This window comes from Peromyscus californicus, unplaced genomic scaffold (genome assembly GCF_007827085.1).
Source record: "Peromyscus californicus insignis strain IS unplaced genomic scaffold, ASM782708v3 Scaffold_10__1_contigs__length_136768540, whole genome shotgun sequence".
Classification (NCBI taxonomy): Eukaryota; Metazoa; Chordata; class Mammalia; order Rodentia; family Cricetidae; genus Peromyscus; species Peromyscus californicus.
The window spans coordinates 111,513,797-111,541,087 of record NW_026294391.1 but is presented as its reverse complement, the minus strand read 5'-3'; the positions used below and the strand labels follow the sequence as shown (position 1 = coordinate 111,541,087).

Here is a 27,291-nt window from a genome sequence, read left to right as displayed (position 1 = left end):
TGTATTTCTTTCTGTGGAGCAGACCTTAAAACCAGTCAGGATTTGTTGGTGGTATTTTAAATCCTAAAGAGGAGCAAAACAGATTTTCAGGGAGGGGGTCAATCCCCAATGGCCTCCAAACTTGAAAGGATATTAAATTTTATCAAATACATTTTCTTCTGTCTATTGAGATGAATATAATTTTTTAATGTGGCATTTGTAGATTCTCCTCTAAGATCCATGACGTCACTGTTCCCTGGTAATTGGCTAGATTTCTAGAACCAGGCATTATTTCTCTCTTATTGAGTGGATCCAAGTCTAATTAGAGACATGTTGATTACTACCAAGATATGTGTGCCACTACTGCACCCTTCTGGCATGCTGGTTATTGTTGTGCTTCATAGGTGGTATAGCTGAGTAGGACTAAGTGGGTGAGCATTGCCAGCCCAGATGTGAAATTTTTATTTAAACTATATATATATATAGTATTATATTATATATAATACATGCACCTAGTCTTACATGTATTATAGATATTTTAGGTAGATAGTTAATCATTCCTTATAACATCCTTACTGTCATTTCATCCTCTTACATTCATATTCTGTATTTACCTCCTTTAATCAGAGTCACTCATTTTACCATTTCCCCCTTCAGATCAGTTGTACCCTGCTATTTGCCTCTCTATGCCCCCCACCTCACCAGACAACATTCCTTTTTATATTCCTGTGGTTATATACTCATATGCGAAGATTTGGAGCTAGCGGCCTCAAATAAGAGAGAACATATGATAAGTGCCTTTCTGCGTCTGGGTTACCTCACTCAATGTGATCTTTGCTAGTTCCATCCATTCACCTGCAATGTTCATGATTTCATTTTTCTTTACAGCTGAATAGTATTCCTTAGTGTATATGTGCCGTATGTTCATTTTCTATTCATCACTTGAAGGACATTTAGATTGTTTCTATTTCTTAGCTGTTGTGAATAGAGCAACTATGAGCATTGCTAAACAAGTATCCATGGAATAGAATGTCAAGTCCTTTGGGCCCATGCCAAGGTGAGATATATGGGAGATTTGTTTTTAGGATTTTGAGGATTCTCCACAGCAATTTCTAGAGTTGCAGGTCCAGTTTGCAGTCCTACCAAGAGTGAATAAGGTTTCTCTTTTCCCCACAACCTCTCCATTTATTGATGGTTGTTTTGTTAATCTTTGCCATTCTGACTTGACAACATGAAATCACGAAGTTGTTTTGATTTCAATTTCCCTAACTGCTAGGTACAATCAACACTTTTGAGATATTTTTTTAGCCATTTTTTATTTCTTCTTTTTGAATGCTCTCTTGAGATCTCAGGTGCTGGGAGGCTTGCTCCAAATGGGTCCAACAACCTGGATGGAACAGATGTGCGAAGTCAGCTTAAGGAAAAAACTATGACCACCTGATTCAAACAAGTGGCTCTGGATAGCCTGAGCTGTTTTTATTTACATGGTTTCAGTAGTTTGCATGAACAGTTTTACAATCAGATTTGTTTCCTTAAGTTTCTAATAATGGTTACAATAATTGCCAGTTTGTTTTTTTACCTCGTTCTCCTTCTGTCCCGACTTTCTCCCACCAGTAACCATTACCTACTTGATTCATAGCTTTAATGTCAGGAGCATACGCAGTGTTGCAAGCAGCAGAGGAAGCTTTTCTAACTAGGCACACCTACAGGTAGAACAGTGTGCCCAGTTGGCAGCATTCGCAGTTACAGCATCATGCAAAGTGAAAGAGGGTTTTGCCTCTAGTAGTTAATGTTTACCTCTAGTCAAATCTAAGTTTTCCCAATTAACTCACCAACCAAAGCTGAATCAATTCATTCTCCATTCTGTACTACTCTATCTCCTATGGGGGGCATACCAGGTTTTTCCCTATCATCCTGTAAACTGCGTAACTTCAAAGTTTACTCTTAATAGCTGGCACTGCTTATTCCTTACTCTCATGTCCCCTCCTCTCAATTTCCTACAGTATTGGCACAGCTATTAGAAATGAGGACACTGTGGATTCCTATGATTCTACTTCATTCCCTCTTCCTAGACTGTGCCCATTAACTCTTGATGTTATCTATTTGCATTTCTCCTAGATTTTGTGGTTAAAATCATTCTCTCCAGAACATTTATGCAAATTTGTAATATTATGAATTATTGTGACTCTTTCAGGCAATTCACAAGGTGCATTGGAAAGGCAGCATGCTGTTCTTGAGAATCTTGAATTCATGGTCACACTTGAAACATCAAAAGGTTTTAGGAGCTGAATCAGGCCCCTGTATATTTTTAACAACATTCCCTCTGGCTCACCCAGAGGAAAGTCATCAGGGGGAAGTTTCCCTAATGCAATAGCCATTTCATCCATAGCTCTAAGAAGGTAAAACTAGAGGCAGCCAGCAATATGATTTGTATAAAGAAAGCAAGGAGAGCAGGTAGCACATATGATCCCGGGATTGTGCCCAGAATTATGCAGCAAACTATCCATCAGCCTTGCCAAAAATGGGTCAGATTCTCCATGGGCTTGCCAGAAAGAGAACTTGTTTGTGTTATCCTCAGTCCTTGTCCCCTGAAAAAGTCACATGGCTCCTGCCACTCAGGTCCATTTTTCCATGGATCATTGATTTTTCTTTTTCTTTCTTTTTTTTTTTTAAACTTGTTTTTTCAGTTCTTTATATATTCTGGGCATTAATCCTCTGCCAGATGGCAAAGATTTTCTCCCATTCTGGGCTTACTCTTATTCAACTGATTGCTTCTTTAGCTGTGTAGAAGCTTATTAGTTTTATGGAATCTCATTCGTAAATAGCCTTAATTATTGGGCAAATGGAGTCCTATTCAGAAAGTCCTTTCCTACATCTATATCATGGAGGGCTGCCTGTTTTCTCCTAGCAGTTTCAATGTTCCAGGTTTCATATTTTGTCTTTGACCCATCTGGAGTTAGTTTTTTTTTTTTGCAAGTTGATACATATGGGTCTAATTTCAGTTTTCTGCCTGTGAACATCTAGTTTTCTTAGCACCATTTGTTCAAGGTGCTTTCTTTTTTCAAGCTTATGTTTTTTAGCATCTTTTGCAAATATTAAGTGGCTGAAGTTACGTACCCATGCTCAGGTCTTTGATTTTGTTCCATTGGTCTACATGTCTGTTTTTGTGCCAGTGCCACATTTTTTATTACTGTGACTCTGTAATATATCTTGGCATCTGGAGTCATAATCCCTCCAGCAGTGTTCTTTTTGTTCTGGATAGTTTTGGCTATCTAGGGTCTTTTATGGTTCCATATAAATTTTAGGGTAGGTTTTTTTTCTATTTCACTGAAAAATGAGATGAGGATTTTGATTGGTATTACATTGAATTTATAAATGGGTTTAGGTAGGATGATAGTTTTCAAACTATTAATTCTGTCAATCCTTGAGCATAGATATCTTTCCATTTTCTAGTGTCTTTCTCTATCTCCTTTTTTGTCATTTCCATCAGCCTTATGTTTGTGTCTTCTTGGGCATCACTCAGGTGTTTACTCTCTTTAGGTTCTTTCTCCTTTCATTTAGCTCTTTATTTGTGTCTTCTTTTAACTCCTTGAATTCTTTGATGAATTATGTGATTGCTTTTTTTAATACTTTTCTTGTGGTTAATCTAGGTAATTCATTTTTTAAAGTTTTTTTTAATTATTACTGAAAATAGATTCTTCTCTCATACACTATATCCCAAGAAATGGCTAAGCTGTTAAAGGTTAGGCTCACAACCAAAAATATAATCTAGGTAATTCTTATTGGCAAAAATTTCTTCAGGACTGGATGGTTTTAGAGGGAAGTTACTGCCTGCATCTTTCATATTTTTGATATTTTTTAGTGAGATCTGGCCAGTGGGCTTTTGTTAGTTCTGTGTATGAAATGGGCAGAGCAGCTTAGCCCAGAAGAGAGGATGTGCAGGTCTGGTTGGGGATAGATATGGTTTAGGTACAATGAAATCAGGTGGGCACAGGTACTGAGCTGATATACAGGATGTGAGTCATGGTTCAAGTCTGGAGTTTGAGGGTAGATATGGTTATTGGTGAGAATATGTGGAGGGTAGAATCTGGTGAACTCACTTGGCTAAACCATCGAGAAGGATGTATAGGATCTTGCTGTGTGGGTAGGTTAGATGTGACATGGGAGGGGCCTGTGGGTCAGGGCAGGCAGGGTGGCTCCTGGTTGAAGCCTAGAGCTGAGAGTAGTGCAGAAAGGGGTGGCCAGACTGGGCTGGGGCTCTTGATGTGGGACCCCATCATCAAGAGTATCTTGGGGTTGAGGAGAGAGAGTAGAGGGAAGGATCAGGTGGACTCATTTTGCTGTACCCTGGAGAAGGATGTGTCTCTCTTCAAGTTTTTACAAAATATATAATTTTAGTCTCATTGTTAAATCTTTGTGTTTTATCTGTTGTTTCACTGACTTGATTATTTATTAGTGTTTTCTTTCATACTTCAAAGCTGTTTTAAAACAATTACTTAAAAATCTTCACCAGATTTACTATACTTCGTTTCTTTAGGGTCAGTTACTAGAGTTTTATTTTCTTTCTTTCAGAAAAGTCATAGTTTCCTGATTTTTTTTGATCCTATGGCTGTGGGGTAGTGTTTATATGTTTGCAAAAAATAGGCTTACTATTCTGTTTATAGACTTGAACTGTCCTGGACCACCCTTCACCAATCAAACAATCCAAAGATTCTGGTCTTGGTATGATTCATGTGTAAGCTTGCTGGTATCCTCACATAGGTTCACTTGGTACCTAGGTCAGCAGATCGATGATCTTGATTTCTGGGTCTTTGAGATTGAGCTGACACCCTGGAACCCTTGGGGTAGACCATTTAGTTAAGGTCATTTGAGTGATCTTTGAAGCAAAGTCCGTGTGGTTAGACTTTATCCTTTATCTGTGAGGCCTAGGCTAAAGCCTAGATATGTGAGTTTGACCTGATATTGGGGTGATTTTTATCCTTATTCTGAAAGTACCAACTAGGTATTGGGATAAGATTTGTATCTTTTTTTTTTTTTTGGTTTTTTTGAGACAGGGTTTCTCTGTGTAGCTTTGAGCCTTTCCTGGATCTCGCTCTGTAGACCAGGCTGGCCTCGAACTCACAAAGATCCACCTGGCTATGCCTCCCGAGTGCTGAGATTAAAGGCGTGTGCCACCACCGCCTGACAAGATTTGTATTTTGATATATCACGTCAAATCAAGATCCTGAGTCCACGGGAATTGGCTTAACACTGAGACCTGAGAGCTGTTGAGTGTAGTGGTATTTGCTCCACCCATGACCCTGGGCCCAAAGGAGGTGGTGCTTGCTGCCCTGGTATGTGACTTCTGATAAGGAGCTGGAGAAAGAACACAGGCCCCTTCTCCAGGCTCCTGGCTGTGAGGTGGATTCACTTCAGGTCAGATCAGAGGATGACTTCTACTGTCTGCTCTGTTCTGTAATTGTGAGTGTATTTCCTCAATTCATATCTTAATAAATTCTGTTCCCCATTTTATAAATTCACGTGGATTGATCATAATAGTTGAGCAAATGTTGAGGCAAGTAAAAGGCCTGGACATTTGGGGACAAAAGTGGTTATGACTAGTCTCATCTGGATCTTAGAGAGACTGACCTGGCACAGGGAAGTTGTGGATCCTTTATCTAAGAGTGCTGGGCTGATGACTTCATTGGTGCTGGAGTAGCTCCATGGGGGTCTCCCAGTGATGAGTTTTACTGAGCCACTCTTGACATTGGGATCTAGGTAAAGTCTGGTGCTCCCTTCCCTCTCCTTCCTCAGAAAAATAGTGTCTTTCTCCATTCTGTGTTGGCTGGTTTAGGGGACCGATATTAACAGTAATGTTAATTTTGTTACTCTTATTCTCTCCAATGACACTTTTAAATTTGTTTTGTGCTAGTTGCTATAATCTTTCACCTGATTACCTGAGTGCCTGTGAAGGTACTTTTCAATGTAGATAGTTATTCAAATTAGTTTATCTGTGGGAATGTGAGTGCTCAAAAGTCCTAATCACCATCCTTTTCAGGTTTCTCATTTGACTAAAATTTCAAGTAAAACTACCATTTTCTTATAAATAGCTCTTACTGATTGTAGATCCTTGTTTTTATCTATTCTGACTGTTAACAAACAAATACTACAGATATTCTGTAGTGTTCTTGGGGTAGGGACTGAACTTGAACTTGGGCTACAAGTATACCCCCTTTTCCAACAGTAGCTGTAATCTTCTTTTTGCAACTTCCGTGTTCACAGCCTTACTATATAAAGCATGCAATGAATAGCACTAGCCAAAGATATAACTTCATTGTGTCTATCTAAACAAACTGCTTTAACCCTACCCAAATAGCAGAAAACTTACTTTGAGGAGCATAAAAGTTAGTAATCTTAGACATATGCCTTGATGCTGTTTAAAGACCATGAAATCATGAATTTTCATTGTCAGTGTGGTAGAACTCAGGACTGTAGCAATGACAACTATCCTGGCAAATGGAGACCTAGCATCGTTAATTTGCGTAGTGTTGTGTAAACTTTTTCCATGACAGTATTATAGACGCTATCTGAAGTGGGTATGCCAGTATCAACACTTGTTAAAATTGTGGTGACTGGTTCATTGTGTTTTCAACAGCCTCACATAAATCATCTCCTCTTCTGTAATGGAATAGCTAGGTCAGGTACCAGCAAAGATGAAACACACTATAATTTTCTTGATCTTCAGGTAACAGAAGCATTATATCCCTGTTAATAAACTTAATATAACTCTTGTGAACATTTTCACTTGCTCCTTTTGTCACTTTTATCACCATTTTTTTGGTCATCTGGAATATAATAAGAACTTACTTCTAGGCCAGAATATTTTGAATAGAGATCGACCAGCCTTAAAGGCTAATTAAAAACAACTAAAATTCTACTGATTTTTATGTCACACACAAGAGCAATTAGGAACCTCCTGTTACTATGTACTCTGATGTGCTAAAATATATAAAATTAGTAAGTAAGCCTCTAATTCCTTGAAGTGAGAAGCAGTGTACAAAATAAAGTTGTATACATGTCACAGTTCAATAAGATAATGGGCACTTGAAGGGCTTAGAGAATACAGATTAAGGTGAGGTCTTTACATACAATGGACAGTTATTCTCAGAGGCTTTTTAGTCTTGTTATCCCATTTACCATCCCTCCTAAATCACGCTTGCCAAATTTTCTGCAGACTCTTTCTGCTACAGTAAATAGCAGATCTCCGAGAGTTTTTCACATTTACAAGTTCTTTTCACAATTGTGTATATCTTGCTTTATATCTAATTGGTACAGTTTTGTGTGTGGTTTTTTTTTATCAGTTCTGTGGCTAAATATTGGAACCTTTTCTTCTGTTAACTTAGTTCCCTAATTTTGTATTTTGTTTATTTTCTGTGTTTTTTTACAAGACTATTGAGTTCCATAAAGGTAGATTTTTTCCTGTTTTGTCAATTGTCATATTTTCTTGACCTATCATGTCATAATTATTCAGCAAATATCAGTTAAACAAAAGTTGAATCATCCAAAGTTTACTTGGTCAGTGTTAGCCTAGGCACTATTGGTATGGGAAAAGGAGTACATGTTATCTCATTTTCACCTCTTTGCTATATATCATATTCTTCAATGATTATGTTTTTCTTAGATGGTCTCTTTTCAGTACTATAAAAACTATGAAGAAGCAATATACAAAATGAATACATATACATTCTACTATTGAATACAATGATAGTGACTGCAAGTGCATATAGACAAAAGTTGTTGGTTAGAGTATTGTGTTTCTATGTTACATTTTTATTAGTGTATATTTATTGAAGAAATTATGTATTTCATTATGATATTTACATTTATGAGTAGAAAGTACTTTGTTCATCCCCTCCCTTTACCTTCTATTGACCCCATCCTCTTACTGATGCTCTTCTTATTTCCAAATAGTCCCACTTTTCCTTGCTTTCAAGTCATTTTATATATATTATATATATGTGTATAAAATATTACTTTTACATCTAGATTCTGTGTAGGAGAAAACATGGGATACATCTACATACATATTCATTTATATACATATTCACATACATTTATATATAAACATATTTTTAAAATCTAGATTTTGGGGGCTGTGGGGATAGCTCAATAAATTAAGTGCTTGCCACACTAGCATGAGTACCTGAGTTTAGATCTTTAGCACCCATGTAAAAAGCTAGTTATATGTGCTTGTAATCTTAGTCCTGAGGAGGCAAAGACAAGCGAAACCCTAGAGGTCTTTGGCCATCTAGCCTTGTTGAATTGGTGAATTCTAGATTCAGTGAGAGACAGTGTCTCAAAAAAGAAAGTGTTGGAGGTGTATTGGTGCACACCTTTAATCCCAGAAGTCTGGAGGCAGAGTGAGGCAGAATTCTGTGAGTTCTTGGCTAGCCTGGTCTACACAGAGTTTAGGATAGTCAGGGCTACGTAGAAAGACCTTGTCTCAAGAAAAAGTGTATTGGTGCACACCTTTAATCCCAGAAGTCTGGAGGCAGAGTGAGGCAGAATTCTGTGAGTTCTTGGCTAGCCTGGTCTACACAGAGTTTAGGATAGTCAGGGCTACGTAGAAAGACCTTGTCTCAAGAAAAAAAAAGTGGTGAATAGTAGAGCAAGGCATCAGACAGCAACATGCACATGAATGCGCACGAACAAGTATACTCCACCACGCACACACATTAATTTCATCACCATCATCATTGTCATCATCTAGATTCTGTAAAGAAGAACGAACATGCAATATTTGTGTTTCAGAATCTGGCTCATTTCATTTAACATAGCTATCCATTTCCCTGAAAATGGTATAATTTCATTGTTTATAACTGAATAAAACTCCTGCATGTCTATATGCCACTTTTACCTGTAAGACATCTAAGCTGGCATAATAACTTGGCTATTGTGAATAGTGTTGCAGTGAACATAGATGTGCAAGTATCTCTGTGGAATACTGCCATAGATTCCTTCAGTTATGTACACAGGAGTGGTATAATGGGATTACGTGGAAATTCCATTTTTTTCTTTTTCAGAGGAATCGCTATACATATTTCCACAGTGATTGCACTAGTTTACATTCATGCCAGAACTATCTAAGGATCCCTACCCACTTCAGCCAGCATGTGGCCAGCATTTGTTGCTGTTTGTTTTCTTGATGGTAGCAACTCTGAGTGAAGTGAGATGGGATCTCAGTGTATTTTGATTAGTTGTTTCCTGATCTCTGAGGACTTTTTCCCTATTTTATTGGCCATTTTTACTTCTTCTTTTGAGAACTTTCTGTTCAGTTCATTTGCCTTTATATTTATCAGATCACTTAGTATTTTTCATGTTTATTTTTGTTATTTATAATTTTAGATATTAATTTCTTATGTGATTACAGTGAGCAAAGATTTTCCTCCATGCTGTAGGCTGTCATGTCACTCTGTTAATCGTTGCTTTCACTATATAGAAGATTTTTGTTTTATTTCATGGATTCCCATTTGTGTATTCTTACTGTTATCTCCTGGGTTATTAGAGTCCTTTTCAGAATGTCTTTGCTTATGCCTATATCGTTAAGTATTTTCCCTATATATTTTTGTAGAAGTTTCAAAGTTTTGTATCTTACACTAATGTCTTTGATCTATTTTTGAATTGATTTTTTATGCAGTGTGAGAGAGATGAAGTTTCATTCTTTAATATATACCTATCCAGTTTCTCCAGCACCATTTATTGAAGGGCTGTCCTTTCTCCAATGTATGTTGTAGGTACTCCTGTTGAAAATCAAATAGCTGAAGCTGTAAAAATTTATTTCTGGGTCATCTATTCTATTCCATTGATCAATGAATTTATTTTGCACTGGCACCGTGTTCTTTTTGTTGTTGTTACTTTGGCTCTATAATTCAATTTTAGATCAGGTATTGTGGTCACTTCCAGTACTGCTTCTTGAAAAAGATCTGTTTGCCATCATTCATGCTTCCAAACAAATATTAAGGTGCTGTGGGATGGTCTGTATGTCAAGTGTGTTGCTGATTGGTCAATAAATAAATCACTGATTGGCCAGTGGCCAGGCAGGAAGTATAGGTGGGACAAGGAGGAGAATAAAGCTGGGAAGTGGAAGGCTGGGTCAGAGACACTGCCAGCCGCCATGGTGAGAAACAGCATGTGAAGATGCCGGTAAGCCACGAGCTACGTGGCAAGGTATAGATTTATAGAAATGGATTAATTTAAGCAAGTTAGCAAGAAGCCTGCCACAGCCATACAGTTTGTAACCAATATAAGTCTCTGTGTTTACTTGGTCGGGTCTGAGCGGCCGTGGGACTGACAGGTGAGAGAAATTTGTCCTGACTGTGGGCCAGGCAGGAAAACTCTAGCTACATTAAGGGTTCTTTTTTTTTTTTTCTCTCTTTCTTGAATTTTCATGGACAATTGCATTGAATCTAACTCAGAACTAAAACAATAGTATACAATCTTTTTACTCTTAAATTACTCTTATAATGCATGGTTTGTATTAATATTTTTCCATTCTTTAGACCACTAATTGCTCTCCTTTTGCACAAGACTTTATTGAAATAGTTACATGATTATGCAGTCCTCATACATTTATTCTTAATAGCTTTTGTTTATTCATGGTCTTGTATTTATTTGAATTTATTTTTTTCAGTAAGCCATAGAAAACTATTTCTTCTCCAGTCACACTTGCTCATAGAAGTGATATTCTTTAACAATAGAAAGACTTGAATGAAATAAGAAAGTGTGAAAATGTCTTCTTGGGAATTTCTCCCTTCTCTTAGTAAGGTTCAGTATTAGCCAAATTTTGTATGCTATATTCAGAAAGTTGCTGGTTTGTCCATGATCTGTAGCATCTTTTCTTTAAAAGATGATACATTCTAGGATGCTGTCTTCTGGCCTCTGTGGGCACGTGCACAATGTGGTGCATAGACATATATGCAAGCAAAACACCTCTTCACATGAAATAAAACTAAGTCTTAAAATAATTTAAGTCACTTAGCCTCTCTTACCTTTAGGGTTCTATATTTAAACTGTTTGAGCTTTGTTCACTCTGCAGAGTAGCTCTGATGTAGGTGTGAAGAAAAGTTAAAAAGACAGGAGTGATCTCTGAATGTAAGTTTAGAATACTGTAATGAAACATCACATGACAGTACATTTGATAATGCAGTTCACCTCTATGCTGAAGGACAGGAGCAACAATTTTTTTTAAAAAAATAATGCCGCTTGCTAGAGGCTATCTAGGAAGTAGGTGTAGATATATTGCTATTTGAAGCCAAATCATTTTGTTGACCACAAGGCAGAATGGTAGCAAGCTCAGATGGGAGAACTGTAGTCATTATCCAAAGGTCAGACTTGATAAGCAGACTCTGCTTTTTCTTCCCCTAACTTCCATATGTCTGGGAGGGCCACTGGATAGCAGAGGGAGCGAGAAATTTCACTGTCAATAAAGCATTTAAGAAATTTTGTGCAAACCGCCCTGGTTATATTGTGTGAAGAATGACAGATTTGTCTGTCTTCAAGGAGTTCTCAGTCTAAGGAAGTAAGGCAGCTGCAGAAGCTTCAGGCAGAGCCAACATCTGTCACGATGCTTGCCTCAATCTAAGCATTCCATAAATGTCACTTGAATGAGTGCATGAATGAATAGGTGGACAGACATAAAATAAATGAACAATAACCTTTGAAAGGTAATTCCTCAGAATTACTTTCATAGAAATCAGAAGTGACATCTTGAAAACATTTAGGAATATAACTAAGTTATGCATCCTCTTCCATTTAACATATGAAAACTGAACACCTGAAATTCAGATTAACTGTGAGGAATAAATTATTTTTTCTAATTTGTATATAAAACTAAAGCGAAACTTAAAATTAGGGGTTCCATCTCTCTTATACAAATTCATACCCAAACTAATTACTTTATTATTAACTTATTAGTTCTAATGAATAATTTATCATGTTTTTAATCTGTTTGATTTATTTCCTATCTAGATATCCTGGAGGTAATGTGTATGCTTTCTCTTTCATCTGGTGAACCATGCATCAGTAAAAATTGTTTATCCACAGTCAGGCAGTGTAGTATAGTAGGGAAGCTAGAAGACAGGAACCCAGCTCCTCTACATTTCATATCATGATCTAATACAAGTTGCTGAACTTTTTCTTATCTACAGTTTCCATATCAGCAAGCAGTTGACATTGAATTCTTCCTCTACCATTACTTAATTGATATTACAGAAGTAATTGATAAGCTCTAATGATCTATAATGATGGCAAATATTTTCAGAGTTAGAAATAATGTTTTATTGTTCAAAGGCTTTGGTTTATGACATTTCAATATAGAAAACAGTATGCAGTCCTTGGATTTTCACCACTGTTCTAAGATTTTGCAAAATTACAGTCCTGAACTCATAGCAGCTATGATTACCTATATATTACCTACACAAAATGGTTGCGAAAGGAGGAAGAGACATTTTCTTCAGTGGTGTAGCCACTGGTGAAGTTGCCCGTGCTTCTGTAAGCAACCCTTATGAAAATCAGTGGTCTACATAGGCACACATACATGTGAACACACATACACACACACATACACACAGGGAGGGGGCAGGGGTAGTTGACAAAGGCAATAAAGCAATCAGGAAAAATGAGAAGGGTACAAGAAAGCGTTATGGGGGGACATGATCAAAGTGTTATATATATGTATGAAAATGGTATAACAAAACCCACCATTATGTATAATTGATGTATGTTAATACAAAATTTAAAAAAATAAAACAATTTGTCCAAAAATATATTGCATATTATAGTTGGGAAGATTGTAAGGGATAATTTATACCCTTTAGATAGTACTGCTCAGTTGAAGACCTCTCTAATTTTCACTTGTTCATCAGTCCAAATGGCATAAACTATGTACTGCTCCGTGTTACACTGACCTAAGTGGATTTGGTCATAGCATTTGACAAGTGCCAAAGTTATTAAAAGTTTTGCTGTAATATAATTGTCTTTCTTACTTAAACTACAAAATGACCATTTACATTTGGGGGACTAGTACCCTTCTAAATACAAATCTGTTCACTATCCTCTAAATGTAACTGTGTTTAAAAGCAATAGACAAGCTGCAGTACTGGATGGGATTGTAAATTTGTCACCAAATGTTCAAATCTGATTGTCACAGAAGCACAATCCCATCTTGAAGAGGAAGACAACTATTAAGAATGGGCTTTAGAAAAAGATATTTAGTAGATGTGCTAAAATAAGAAATATAAGCTGATTAGGCAAAGTTCCAAAGATTCATTAGTTTATTAAAGTAGATTGAAATGAATGTTTGAGAGATTTAAATAAATTAACCTTTAATGAGTACCCAGGGGCCAAGGAAAAAGAATGACAGAGGATTAGGAGTATTTTGTCTGATTGTTGCATAATGCACACTGATTAGTTTTTTTTCTGAATGTTCATTGCTGTATAACAATACTAATAAATAAAATAGATTAAATCTAAAACATCTCTAGATTGTAATTATTGCCTCCTCTTATGTATGCACAGATGCTGTGGTTGGCTTTAATAGCAACCCTGTAAGTTTGGCAGAGGGAAACAGGAATTTGTGTCTTTATGTCATTACATTTTGAAATGTCTCATATGTGAGCGATGCTATGTTCAATTAAGGTAATTTATTCCTACTGTTCTGGACATGCTTTTAGCATTTCAGCATTAGATTCTTAATATTAATTGTGGCAAGTTAGATAGAAAGTATATTGGTGTTTAAACATCATTAAAAACCTTTTTTTTCCATGTACCCTACCAAGTTCTGGCTTCTGATTAGCACATTTCTTAAGGAGGTCCTCGTTTGAAGCTGTAGTAGAAATGCTTTGATTTCTTCACAGTGTCTTAACTGTCCTACCATTAACTCATTAACTGGCTGCTAAGTGAGTTCTATGTAAATGGTTCTAGGATGACATCTTAGTGCTTCCACCTCTCTTTCTCAAGTCCTTTTGACTGGAATTCATTTCAGGTTTCTATTGATGTCTTCCACCTAGCTTTTCTCTGAAGTTCAGAGCTAGGAGACCCCAATTTTTAGATGACAAAACTGATGAGGAATTACTCATACATTGTTGCTTAATGAGTTGAAAACAGCAGACACCAAATTCTATTGTCTTTATAAACCATTCTTCCACTATACTTCTCTTCCTCCTTTGAAGTTTTTTTTTACCGGACTGATTATAAGTTTTTACCAGACCATTCATGAAGTACAGTGAAATCACTGAGGTGAACATATACATATACCATATTGCATAGTTATTTTTATCAAATATAGTCATAGTTCAGATACAGTGTCCCCCAACATTTTGCATAGCATTGTACATTCAGTGAAGAAAGTTCTACATGAAGACAGGAGTGATTGACCTAGAGAGCAAAGAATGTGCAATTCAAGGCCAGTTCCCAAAGGCAGCTTGGATTCTTTTCCTAGAAATGAAGAAACAGACATAGTATTGCTGAAATAATTTAGCTAATTGTCCAAGCATCATGAAAAAGGCCTCAATACTGTAATAATACTTTGCCTAATTTTTCTTCAACACTTCAGTTCTTTTTGCTTTTGCTACTAACCCTTCTTTCTTTGCAAATGGTGAACTCTAAAAGCCTCACAAACTAGACAGGTTTAGGTCCAATGCATTTATGCCAGACAACCAGTATCATCCCATGCCTGTTGTAGGTAATGAATAAGCAAACTTCTAAGTATTTTCTGGTTTCAACTTTAAAAGAAAGTAGAAGACTGGGTAGTAAATTCTCATTTTCTGGCCTCAAATTAGAAAAGCATTTAGACAAGACATTCTCATTTATGCCTATGCATTAGAATCCCCTGGTGTGTATTTAAGCCCTAGCCTGACCACCTGACCATTGTGTGTGTGTGTATGTGTGTGTGTGTGTGTGTGTGTGTGTGTGTGTGTGTGTGTGTGTGCGCGCGCGTGCGCGCGCGCATACATTGGTATTCTTCAAAAAATTCCCCTAAGTGACTTTGTAGCCAGTAAAGAATCATGCTGTTTTAAAGTCCTAGTCTGGGGGCTAAAGACTGGGGACACTTCTAATAAATTTGAAGTTAAGGTTGAGGCAAGTAAAGAACTAGTAAAAATGAAAAGATTAGGGGACTTGCTTTTGTTTCTGTTTGCTTTATAATAAACTGTACTTGATTGTATTTGTGCCAAAGTTAATCATTGCCATTCAAAAGACCAAAGAAGGGGCCCTTAGTGACATAGATTTAATAAACTTCAGCTATATGGTCATGATTGGCAGCTGCCTGGGTTGCTACTGTTGAGTTAGGTTTTCAGAGCCTGGGTTCATTCTTATTTTATTCCTTCCTTTCTCTCCATCTAGGCAAGGGTCCAGTTTCCAGAAATCTTAGCTTGTAAATGTAACCAATCCAAATCTCTTTCCAAAGGATGTTTCCCTAAGCTTAAAGAGGAGGACTTTTTTAAAAAAGGCATAAAATGAAAATCACAATGGAAGATGGCAATGGATTCTATTAAGGAGGAAATGAAAATGACCTAATATAAAGTGATGGAGTAATGCCTTATCTTTTGGTACTCACTACAGGGTCCCAGTGACATTAGTTGGGCTTAGATGTTTAGGTCTTTTCTGTCATTGATGTCCTAAAGGCACTTTTGGAAAGTTACTGTATCTTTACAGTTAGACTTTGTTTGGTACATTAGCTTCGTCTATTTAATTGACTCAGTTGGGTTGTACACCTGCTGCCCCTGGGGTACCTCACTTTCTTAGGTGTGAAAAATCCAGGCAGTGTTTAAATCATGTCTTCTATGATGTATCATGATTTTAAATCCTACCCAGCATTATATTGTTGCAGAGACTCTCTGAAGTTGAGAATGGTCATGGGATTGAAGTAAACTATGGTATTCTGTTTGACTCAATCCATCACTTTGCAGTCTCCTAGGAGCCCCAATGTTCTCTGTCAATTGTCTCAGAGCATCTTCCTGCCAGGAATTTACTTTAAAGATAAAGATGATTACAGTGCTTCTTCTCCAGTAGACAATTACTTTGCTATATTCTTTGGCAGGAAGAAAAACAACATAGCATTATTTTTTTTTCAGGTTTTCCTTGAGTATTGTTAAAAGAAGAATTGTCAGTTTATTCCAACACAATATAATGTCAAAAAGAACTGCTATTACAATGCAATATTTTGTAATAAGACCATTTGGAGAAGTTATTTGGGAAGAGGAGAGAAGGAAAAAGGTTGAATGGTTTTTCCTCCCCTTAGCCCAATAGTTTATTCTGCCTCTTACAATATTATACATTTTATTCTGAATGAATTTATGTCTTTGATAGTCTTTGTTAGGAATACATACTAAAGGTCAAGTGTAAGCCATTTGCTGGTATTGCTTGGCAGTGTTTATACTATGGTAAATAAAGACTGGAAGCAGCTTTATTTTGCAGCATAGCCATATGGATATGCCTCTCAATGAAATGTGCTTTTTCTCCTATTGATTGCCACAAAGGTTGCAGTTTTTGTTATGGTTGAGGTATATGTATCTGATGTGTGCATGGTGAATGCCAGGGCACATCTGTGGTTATCAAGATTGGGTTCTTTTCTTTCCACTGTGGGTACCAGGAATTGAATTTAGTTCATCAGGTTTGAAAACCAAGTGCTTTTCCCCACTGAGTCACCTTGCCAACCTAGGTTGCAGTTTTTCAGGATTCAACAGTTTTTAAGTGAGTCGTTCTGGATTCCTCCCTTCTCAAATCCTAGATCCAATCAGAGGATTGGATATTTCTAAAGATGGTTCTTTTTTATAAATGGTTCTGAAACACATTCATGTGTTTCCATCTTACAGATTCCATTCCACTGAGTTCTTGCTACTACCTATTTCCACAGTGTGACTGTTGTTTTCCCAATTTGTCTCTCTACCTTTAGTGCTTTCACATTTTCATTACATCCTTCATCCTCGTATCAGATGGCATAGGTCAGATGTCACAATGCCCACCTAGAACACACACACACACAGACATCCAGAATGAAGTCTGATGTCCTGCTTTAAGTGCTCTGAGAAAAATGTTCTGTGAAGAGAACCTTCGAGGTTAAGGGAAGCTTCACTGAAGAGGTGACGTGTGTGGGGTTTAGAAAAGCAAGTAACACTCTCCAAGTGTAGAAAAGGGAAAACTGATTTTCAAGCAGAGAATGTATAAAAAAAAACACGGACATGAATGTGAGTAGCATGTTTGAGGAATTTTGAGAAATTAGATATGAATGACACAGGTTACTTAGGGGAAATAGAAGGAAGGGAATATAAGGCACAGTTCAGGCCAGATTGTATATATGCTGCCCTTCCTTTCTGCCTCTGATCTCCTTGAGGAAGAGACTATCTTATCACATCGTAAACTCCTCAGGCCTTGCATACCGATAGACACACAGAATTGTTTTAATGAATTGGGTGAATAAGGAGGGAGACAATAGGTCCCTATTAATTCATTAGTTCATTCATTCCAATACATATCGACTACCTCAATTAGACTTCAGGCCAGAATAAAATTAATCTCCCACTCTTATACAACAGAAGTTGTACTACTTTCTTCAAACATAAAGTTGCTCTTTTTTTTAGACTTCTCTTAATAAAATTATGCTGTCTTCCCAAGAATCAGAGTCTGACTTCTACAGAAGTGAATTTACCTTCAGCTCTGGCAATGACTTCACTAAAGGAGTTAATCATTTGCCAGCTCCCTGTATTGATGATACTCCTGAGATGAAGTAGTTATAGGAGGTATGGAGCTCTAAAGATGCATTAGTATATTATGGGAATCTCTGTCTTTTCCTGTGTGTTTAATTCCACAGTCAACAAGAGCCTTTTATCATACATATCTGAAAAATGAATCCAAATGGTGATCAAAGATAAGGGATGCAGAAAGCGTACCTCCAGAGCGTAAGTGAAGCAGTGTAGCAAAAATTAATAGACGGGGAGAGGAAAGGAAGATAAAACTTTTGAGAATGTAAATGAGGATTTACCATATTTATGCAGTTCTATCTTTAGGGAATGCTAAATCACAAACTCATCATTGGTTAATTAGGAGGTAATTAAAATTGTAGAACAGTGATTGGATAAATAGTTAATGACAGCTGAATAAATGAAGGAAGGAAATCTGATGAAACTCATATATTTTTTCTCAGAAAGCAAAGATTCAGATGTTTTTCATCTCTCATAAAGGATACCAATATCCCTCTAGCATTAATTGATATAATTACCTTTCCAAAGATCAGAAAAGTTCCAGCTCTCACTTTCCCTTTCAAAGCATCTTACACTGAAATACAGATTTATCTGACAGCAAGTTCAATTTTCATTTACTCACAGCATGTGAAATTATTTTGCTGAAAGTTGTTTACAACTTATTTACTGGCATCATAAGAATCTATTAGAGGAAATTGGTGTTCTCTATGTATTGTAACTGTTCCTATTGAAAGGGCTGGCTCAGCCTAGGCTCCTGACCAGATCTAGCTGATGAGCTAGTTTTCAAAACCATTGATGTAGGTTTTGCAGTGAAAACTGTGCTTGCTTTTGATAATTGCCTCAGCTTTTGAAATCAATCAGCCTGAAGGGAAGACCTCATTACAGATCTGACAAGATAGACTCCAGTCTTAATACCAGAACAACTCTCTGCCCTCAGGCTCAGAAATCTGCAATCCTTTGTTTCATTGAGACAGAGAAACCCATAATATAGTAGCTCTGGGCACATTCACAGGCAAGAACTAAACAGATAACTTAGTGGTCAGTGTGTTAAGAACTTGCCCTTTCCTGTTACTCAGGAGGAAAATTGGTCAATGAGAATTGAGGCATGGCTTAAAGCCAGCTCTAAGCAGGTACTGATGAACCACCATCTTTCTATATCAGCTCCCAAAGATGTGGTAAGAAAAGTGGATGCTGTAACTGTTCCACAGGGCTAAACTGCAACCAACTTTGGACCACTTTTATCAGTTGTTTGAGTAATGCCAGACTTGAAAGAAAATGATAGATTGCCCATCTACCATCTGTCACTTTGAACTGTTATATCAAATCAAAATTTTTTTGAACCTTGTTTTCATTGAGTAATGTGATTTTGCTGTTTCCCCAGCATTAAATTGTGTAAAGGAAAAGAGTTCTGAAGCATTCTTCTGAAAGTTGGAAATCTATATTTGGTTTTCTTACTCAGGAAACTTAAACACCTTAATTGATTTAGTTCAGATTTACTCAAATAATTCACCATTATCAGGCCTGGTGGCTGTCAGTCCCCCATCCCCAGGAAAAACACAGAGAATATGTCAAGTTAAGGGAAGTATGGATTTAGAGAAATGATCCTTGTCCATCACAGCTCTAGTGCCACTCCAGTGTTACAGTAGTATAGCATCCTTCTTAAAGATGCCACTTAATAATGCTTCAATTATAATTTATTCTTGCATTTTTGAAAGTCCATGGTGTTGATAGGAATGATCTAAAAGTATTGCAAACCAAAAAAAATCACTATTTCCATATTCTTTATCAATGATTTACTTTAATCACTATACATTGCCTGGAAGAAAAAAAATGCATTAGAAGAGCACAAGGCTAACATCTCCCAGTCCTTAAATAGGAATTAGTCTGGAAGCCTAGGATCCACACTCTGTACTATAAATTTGTGAGGCAAATTCATGTAAATTCCTGTTGCGTTAAAGGACTATGTTAGTTACTTTTCTTGTTGCTATGACAAAATACTCAACAAAGCATAACTTAAAGGAGGAAGGGTTTACTTTGGTTAATGGTTGGAGGTTGCAGCCCATCACAATGGGGAAGGTACAGAACATGAAGAAAAGTGCCGTGTCTTATTGCATATGTAGTCAGGGAGCAGAGTGACGAATGCCGGTATTCTAATCTTTCTCTTTTTTATTCAGTGCAGAGCCATTGACCATGTAATAACTGTGCTTACATTTCAGGGTAAGTCTTCCTTCCTCAGTAGAACCTTTGTAGAAATGCCATCACAGATATGCTCAGAGATTTGTCTCCATGTTTATTTTAAATCTTAACAAGCAAGATAAAGTGTCATAAGCACGTTTTTAGTGTCTGATATTTACTAGATATTTAGTGATTGTTGTCCCTATAGTAGCCAATATTGATTGTCAATATCTCAGGATCTAAAATCAGCAAAGGGACAAGCATGTCAGTGAGGGATTATATAAATTAGATTCATTGAGGCGAGAAGATCAACAAACATTTCATGGTCTGGCCTCCAGGCCTGTCTAAAATGGAGAAAGAAGCTGAGTGCCAGCACTCGCCACCATGTGCTGCCTGGTTGCTAATACAACCATGAACTGTGAGCCAAAATAGACAGTTTCTTCCTTAGGTTGTTTTTTGTTGGAACTTTTTTCCCAGCAACACATAAAATAACTAATATAGTCCCATTTAATTTTCTTCGTTTCCCAATAAAGGAGAGGCATACCTTCCCTGTTTTATAATGCAGAGCTAGAAGAGATAAAATGACTTCTCACGTATGGTATGAATGACACCCTTAATGACTGGAACAGCAAGTAAGTGGCAGATAGGGTTTAAGTCCAGTTCTAACTATATAATAGCACTGCACTATCCTGTGGAACTTTCTGTGATGATTGGAATGTTCTGTCTGGGCTGTCCAATATAACAGCCCTTAGCTACAAATCTCTAATGAGTCCTTTATATGTGACTAGTGCTACTGAAGTTTTCATGGTATTCCATCTTAGTTAATTTAAACTTAGGTTACAATAGCTACATGTGTCTTATGCATATTGTATTAAAATACATTTTTAGAATCTGTCTTTTTAAAGTAAAATTTTATAAAGTAGGGTAGGTAACTTACTGCCCATAGAACTATTAAGAAATGATTCATATATGCAATCTCTTCTGTAGTGTTTTGTTATATTGGAGTCTTAGACAATGGAAAGACCATTTTGGTTTGCAGAAAAAGAGAATGAAGTTGTGCAGAGACATTGTCCACTAGTCAATTTTCCATCACTGTGACAAAAGAACAGATCATTAACTTGAATTGTGGAAAGATTTCTTTTTGCTCATGGTTGTGGAGGTTTCACTCTGTGATCACTTGGTTCTATTGTTTTGAGGCATGTGGCAAGAAGCACATTGTGGAACAAAGCTGTGTACCTAATATCATCCTGGAGGTAAAGGGCTTGTCACACCACCATCCACTTCAAGTGACTCCCCTCAGTGTTCTAGCTTCCTTCTGTTTATGATCACTCCAGCAATATCAAAAGAAGTATAGCACAAAGAATGTTTAAAAAGACACAGATAATGTACAGATTAAAATAAAACGAAAGCTACAAGAGTGTTTTGGATTTTAAAAAGCCTGTGCTCCTTTTAGTTTTGCTTATTAGCTGTACAACCTTTGAAATTTTACTTTAATGTTGTAAGTCTCCCATTTCTTGTAAATGGAAATGATGACTAGGAAATAAACTAGATAATATATGTAACTAAGGTATATAGTATACATTCAATAATAGTTTCTTCATGGGTGATTGTTCTCTTTCTATTGCTGTGTATATATTTGGTGGGGTATAAGCAAATAAGGAATTGTACCACCATGTAAATATAGCTACTGTAATAAACCCTAAAGGAAGGCTGGCATTTTAAAGTTTGAAAATCAAGAAGAAGAGCAATGGAGTCTCACTGGGCATATTAACCACACTTAAGGGTAGGCCCCATGTCCAACAGTGGATGGCCAGTACAAAACAAATTCAATGATATTTTTGTAGACTTTTGGTCTCATATTGTTTTATCTGGGAATTTTTTTGTCTTACTGGCCTTTTGCTTCTATATATGGTTTCTGATTTTGTGTTTTTATGGTATGTGTGTCTGTCTGTCTTTCTCTCTCTCTGTGCATTTCTTTTATTAAAATTTTATTTTAGTTTGCTCGTTTTGTTTTGTTTTATTTGTTTTCTGTGTGCTTTCTAAAGAGAGAGAGAAGGGTATGCAGTTGTTGGGGGATGGTGGGGAGGATCTGGGAGGAGTTGGGGGAGAAGCAACTGATCAGAATATATTGAAAAGGGTCATTTTTCAATAAAAATATTAAAACAAACATAAAAAAGAAGTAGGCAGAAGAACAGTGTGTGCTAAAGATGTGGAGGTAAAAAAAAAAAAAGTAGATTAGATAGATTTATGAATGTTACGTAGTCCCAAATGGACTCTATACCATCATGCTCAGCAACATCCAAGAAATTGTCAGGAAAGCAGTTTGCAGTTCAAACTTACTGAATCTGATCTTTGGCAAACATACAATCTCCATGGAATATATAAGTATGTCAAGAAATAAGTGTTTGGGGAAAGTTCAAGCCAGGCATAGTACAGGCTGCTGAGTGGTGGTGGCGCACCCCTTTAATCCTAGCTCTCAGGAGGCAGAGGCAGGGAGATCTCTGTGAGTTCTAGGCCAGCCTGGTCTACAAAGCAAGTTCCAGGACAGCTAGAGCTGTTACACAGAGAAGCCCTGTCTCAAAAAACCAAAAACCAAAACTAAAACAAAACCAAAAAAAAAAACCAGACAAACAAAACAAAAAAACAACAACAACAAAGGCCTGAATTGGAAGGGACATTTTTATGAAGATTCTAGTGCCTTGACTGACTAGTTTGCGGAGTCATTAAAAGTTGAGGGACCTTCTTTTATGAAAATTGGCTATTTACTTGTGTTACACATTTAGGAAAAGGTGACTTTGGTGTAAAATTTGCTCTGAAAGTTATATCCATTACAATTCAAGCAAGACCTTTATTTACAAATAAAAGGTATGTGTATGTAAATGTATCTGTGTGTGAGTGTGTGTATGTGAGTAAAGATCCCTTAGGGCTGGAGTTTCAGGTGGTTGTGAGCCTTTCTTTGCAGACGGGTGCTGGAAATCCAACACTGGTCCTCTGCAGGAACTAGTGTGCTCTCCTCTTAACCACTTTGCTGTCTCTTATCTTCAAGGAAGAATTTGCAAGAGAAAAGTTTGCCCTTTTCTTTTCCATCTTGTCCCCATTATTTTTATTCACCAATGACTTATTAACAGCTGCCCTATTTTCATCTAAAACACATGCACAGCATGTTGGTTTCATAACAATTGAAAAATAGGTTTCATTTGCTTTCTATCAATTAAGCCATGGTTCTGAGAAATGTTCAGTTGTTTTTGACTGCTACCGCTTGGAATGAAGAGTGATATTGAAATACAACCATTTTCATACTGTGAATAATCCTTCAGAATTAGTCAGTAGAATGACAGGGTGGCTAAAGCTATAAAATGTGGAGTCAAAGGTTTTCTGGCCTGTAAGAGACAGAGAGTGAATGTGTGGAGGAGATCCCAGAGATGAAGAAATATTACAAAAAGACCTACAAAAGGACCTGATGATTTATCCATGGCATACCCATTATTGTTTTCCCATAAGTTTATAATTAAAAACTGACTTATACAGACTGAAAAAGTTATATTTAAAAGTACATATGTATATACATATATGAGTGCAGTAACAATTAAGAAATAGTTCATGAATTTGAAGGAGAGCAAGGAGTATATGTAAGGTTTTGAAGGGAGGAAAGGAAAGGGAGAAATGTTGTAATTCTAGTATAATCTCAAAAATCCCCACTCATTTGTAGCTAGATGTCTTGACATATAATTGTCCAATGTGATTTCAGCACTTGGGAGACAGAAGCAGGAGGATCAAGAATTTGTTCAAAGTCCAGGCTGTATAATAAAACCACCATCCCAAACAATCACATGCTAAAGATCGGACGCCTAAGTAGTACACTTGCCTACTCTCTGCAAAGCCCCAGATGAAAAATAAAGAAAAGAAAGGCACCTAATTTGGAGGACCACCTCCCAACTATCATAATGTCTCATATCTGTTTTTAAGCTTCAGTCATTTGGAAAATAGGACAAGTTCACTAAGATGGTCCTGATGCCAAAAAGCTGTTCCTTTTTCAGCATTAATTTCTGTGTGAAGATTGCTGCCTTCAGTTAATAGATTTCTCAGACCTTCAATCATTTTCATTTAAAGTGAACTTATCCAGAGGAGATATTTAATTTCATATAGTCTGTGAGCCATGGCTTTAAACAACAAGTTGGATCCACAGGATCACATTTTACTCCTATAACCTGAAACACTTATTGCAAGTGATAGAATGCATTGTGAAGGGTGTTCCTAACTTGATCTGATAGTAGAATACTATGGACAATTCCTATATTATACAGAATGAGCTTGATAAGTTCAAAAATTTTTTCCAAACATAACATTTTCCAGTTCATCATGTCTGGTAGAATTTAGTAGAAATTGCTTCCAAAAAGGATTTGAAGGTAAATTCTATAGTTTTCGTGAGTTACAATATTGTCATTGCTAATATTTTTGTTTATGTCATCATTGATATTTGCCAAGAAGTCTTGACATTAATGTGATGGATTTCCTTTTAATATTCAAATAATTTTGGTGGTGTCTTTTTACTTAAAATTCCATTTGACTTAAGTCACCTATACATAGCACAGAAAAAACCCTATAGGGACCTATTGGTTTACTGCTTTACTCGATGCTGTCTTCAGGGAAGAGTGAAACAATACAAAAAAAATAGCTAGGAATCACAAGTGTCATAGGATTTCACTAGCTCTATAGCTCTTGCTCTCAAGCTACAAATCTTTGAAGACTATATTGAGTTCTAGATAATATAAAATGTGGATTTGTGTTCAATGAATTGGCTTACTATGTCAGATGGCTCTGGCTTTGACAGGAGATCCTTTCCTATAAAAAAAAAATAAAAACTGAGCTGCTACACTAAATTTTCATGCATCTAGATCTTCTAAGAGGTCAGTTCACACAAAACTCTTGAAATCTCTGTCTTTCTCAGTGTCAAAACATATGAGATATAAAATATCCCAATCTCTGAAGTTATTATCTGGAACCAAATAGAACAAATATAGTTTTGACCAAATGTCTATGAGTGAAGAACCTCAGCTCACCAGATGTTTATTTGATGGACTAGTTCAGCTTTTAAAAAGATGGAAAAACATCAGTGAAAAAGTTGAATGAGGAAAGTAGGCTACGGTTTTGGATTAGGTCAAGTTCAGATCAACTTCCTTACTATGAGAAATTAAAAATTTTAAATCAATATTATAATAGTTGTGGTCAATATTTATTGGGCTTACCATGTCCATTCAGATCCAGCATAGAAGCCACATCTTACCTGCTCACTACAGGAGGAAACAGAAAGTGTGCTGACCAGGGCAGCAAGAAGTGGGAAAACAGTGCCATAGATCAGACAATTCATGAATATTTTTTAATACATTTGATTTGAATATTTTTGAATGATCAATATATGCATATTGTGCATTAACTATGGGCCAGATGTTATAATGAATGTCTCACATACATAATCTGGTTTTATATTTATATCAGCCCCAGGAGTAAGGAGCTCTTACTAGCTTCCACTTACAGATTATGACTCTGAAGTATTGTAAGCTACTCGGTCATCTACTTCATAAACAGGAAAATGGACTAATACATTATTCTTAAAATTATCAAATGTAAGACAAAATAAAAAAAACCTCTTATAATTAACAGTCATTAATCAGAATATCCTAATCTCTGAGAATTTCTTTTAATCAATATTTTGCCCATCCTGTAGTATATTACTCAAATGATAGAGATGCATTTAAAATCTAATTATTTTAAATAGTATTGCTCCAATCAGCATTAGAATGTTTCAGTTGTGGCATTAATTTTTGGTTATCATCTGCCAAGGCTTTAAATCTCATGGCTTAATAAAATGAGTACCTGCCCCCACTTGTTGAGGGTAAATTAATTCATTCAATATTCACTATGTATTAGTGTGGTGCTACATATAAGGGGATACAATTGTGGGGTGCAGACTCACCTTCAGTAGAACTTACAAGATTGTAAGAAAAATCTTGTTTTAATTCGCTTACAATAAAAATCAACTGCTACAAATATCTATTTTTTAATCTTGTGCAGTTGTAGCTAGAGTTTTCCTGCCTGGCCCACAGTCAGGACAAATCTCTGTCACCCGCCAGTCCCACAGCAGCTCAGACCCGACCAAGTAAACGCAGAGACTTACATTGGTTACAAACTGTATGGCCGTGGCAGGCTTCTTGATAACTGTTCTTATAGCTTAAATTAATCCATTTCCATTAATCTATACCTTGCCACATGGCTCGTGGCTTACCGGCATCTTCACATGCTGTTTCTCATCGTGGCAGCTAGCAGTGTCTCTCTCACTCAGCCTTCCACTTCCCAGCTTTATTCTCCGCCTTGTCCCGCCTACACTTCCTGCCTAGCCAATGGCCAATCAGTGTTTTATTTATTGACTAATTAGCAACACATTTGCCATACAGAACATCCCACAGCACTTCCCCCTTTTTTTTTTCCAAAAGGAAGGTTTTAACCTTAACAAAGTAAAATTACATATAATTTGGGAATTTGGGCATAGCTTCTCTTACTACTTCCTGCTGGAGGGGGGCGCTGTATCTTATGGGGACACAAAGAAAATTTTAGGATTATGGAATAGTCCGTGAGGCTGTATCGTCTGAGCCAGTTGCCTTGAAACCATTCTGGATGTTGGATCATCTGGGCCATGTTGTCATCGGAGACCTTTCAGGGGGTCTTGGCTGGTCAAACCTGATGTATCTTAATCTGGAACAAATCCATAGCCTTTGACTTTCTGTGGGAACAAAAGCAGAGACTCTTTTCCAAAGCAACATATCCTTATATCCAAATTTTGAAGTCAAGGTATCTTTAAAATATACATTTTGGCATAACTCAACAGCTTTTGCAATCAAATGTTTTTCTGCAGTTAAAAATCCCAAAGACAACACAATCCAGATTCTCTGTGTAATATTCATCTTTATGTGGCTTAATTTTTATATTAATTTTACTGTCTCTTTAAAGACTTTATTTTTTAAAACTATGTATTTGTTTATATAACTGTATATATCACCTTTTTTTCTCTTTCAAGCCTACATATATTTTACACACATTGTAAACTATTACATCTGAATCTGTCTTATTGTGAATCTATTGCTTTAAACTGCAGCAGCTGTGGCTGCTGGCTCCGCCCACCTCAGCTTCCCAACATGGCGGTGGTTTACCGCCAGCTCTGGGAGCTATCGTGGGTCTATGCTTTTATCCAAGCAGCATGTAGCCCAGAAACCTCTTTTTTGTTGTTTTGTACTAGCAAAGTCTAAATCCACCATGCAGCTAAATATGCCACTTGCAGAGGCCTCATTCCCACCATACTGCAGGTCGAGCACGCATGCTAGGAACCCACAAGTAGCTCAAACCTTCA

At 36.7% G+C, this 27,291-nt stretch overlaps 1 protein-coding gene across 6 annotated transcripts in view; it reads left to right on the top strand.

The window, feature by feature from the left end:
* Enox2 (ecto-NOX disulfide-thiol exchanger 2) overlaps window positions 1-27,291 on the top strand; it is a 290,736-nt gene that overhangs the window by 91,665 nt on the left and 171,780 nt on the right. The window contains exon 3 of one of the 6 annotated variants that reach the window (XM_052739164.1): window positions 19,889-19,931. The exons of the other annotated variants lie outside the window; for them this stretch is intronic. Within the exon in view, the coding sequence (XP_052595124.1) occupies window positions 19,889-19,931 (43 nt within the window). The remainder of the gene's footprint in view (window positions 1-19,888; window positions 19,932-27,291) is intronic. 6 annotated transcript variants of the gene reach the window in all.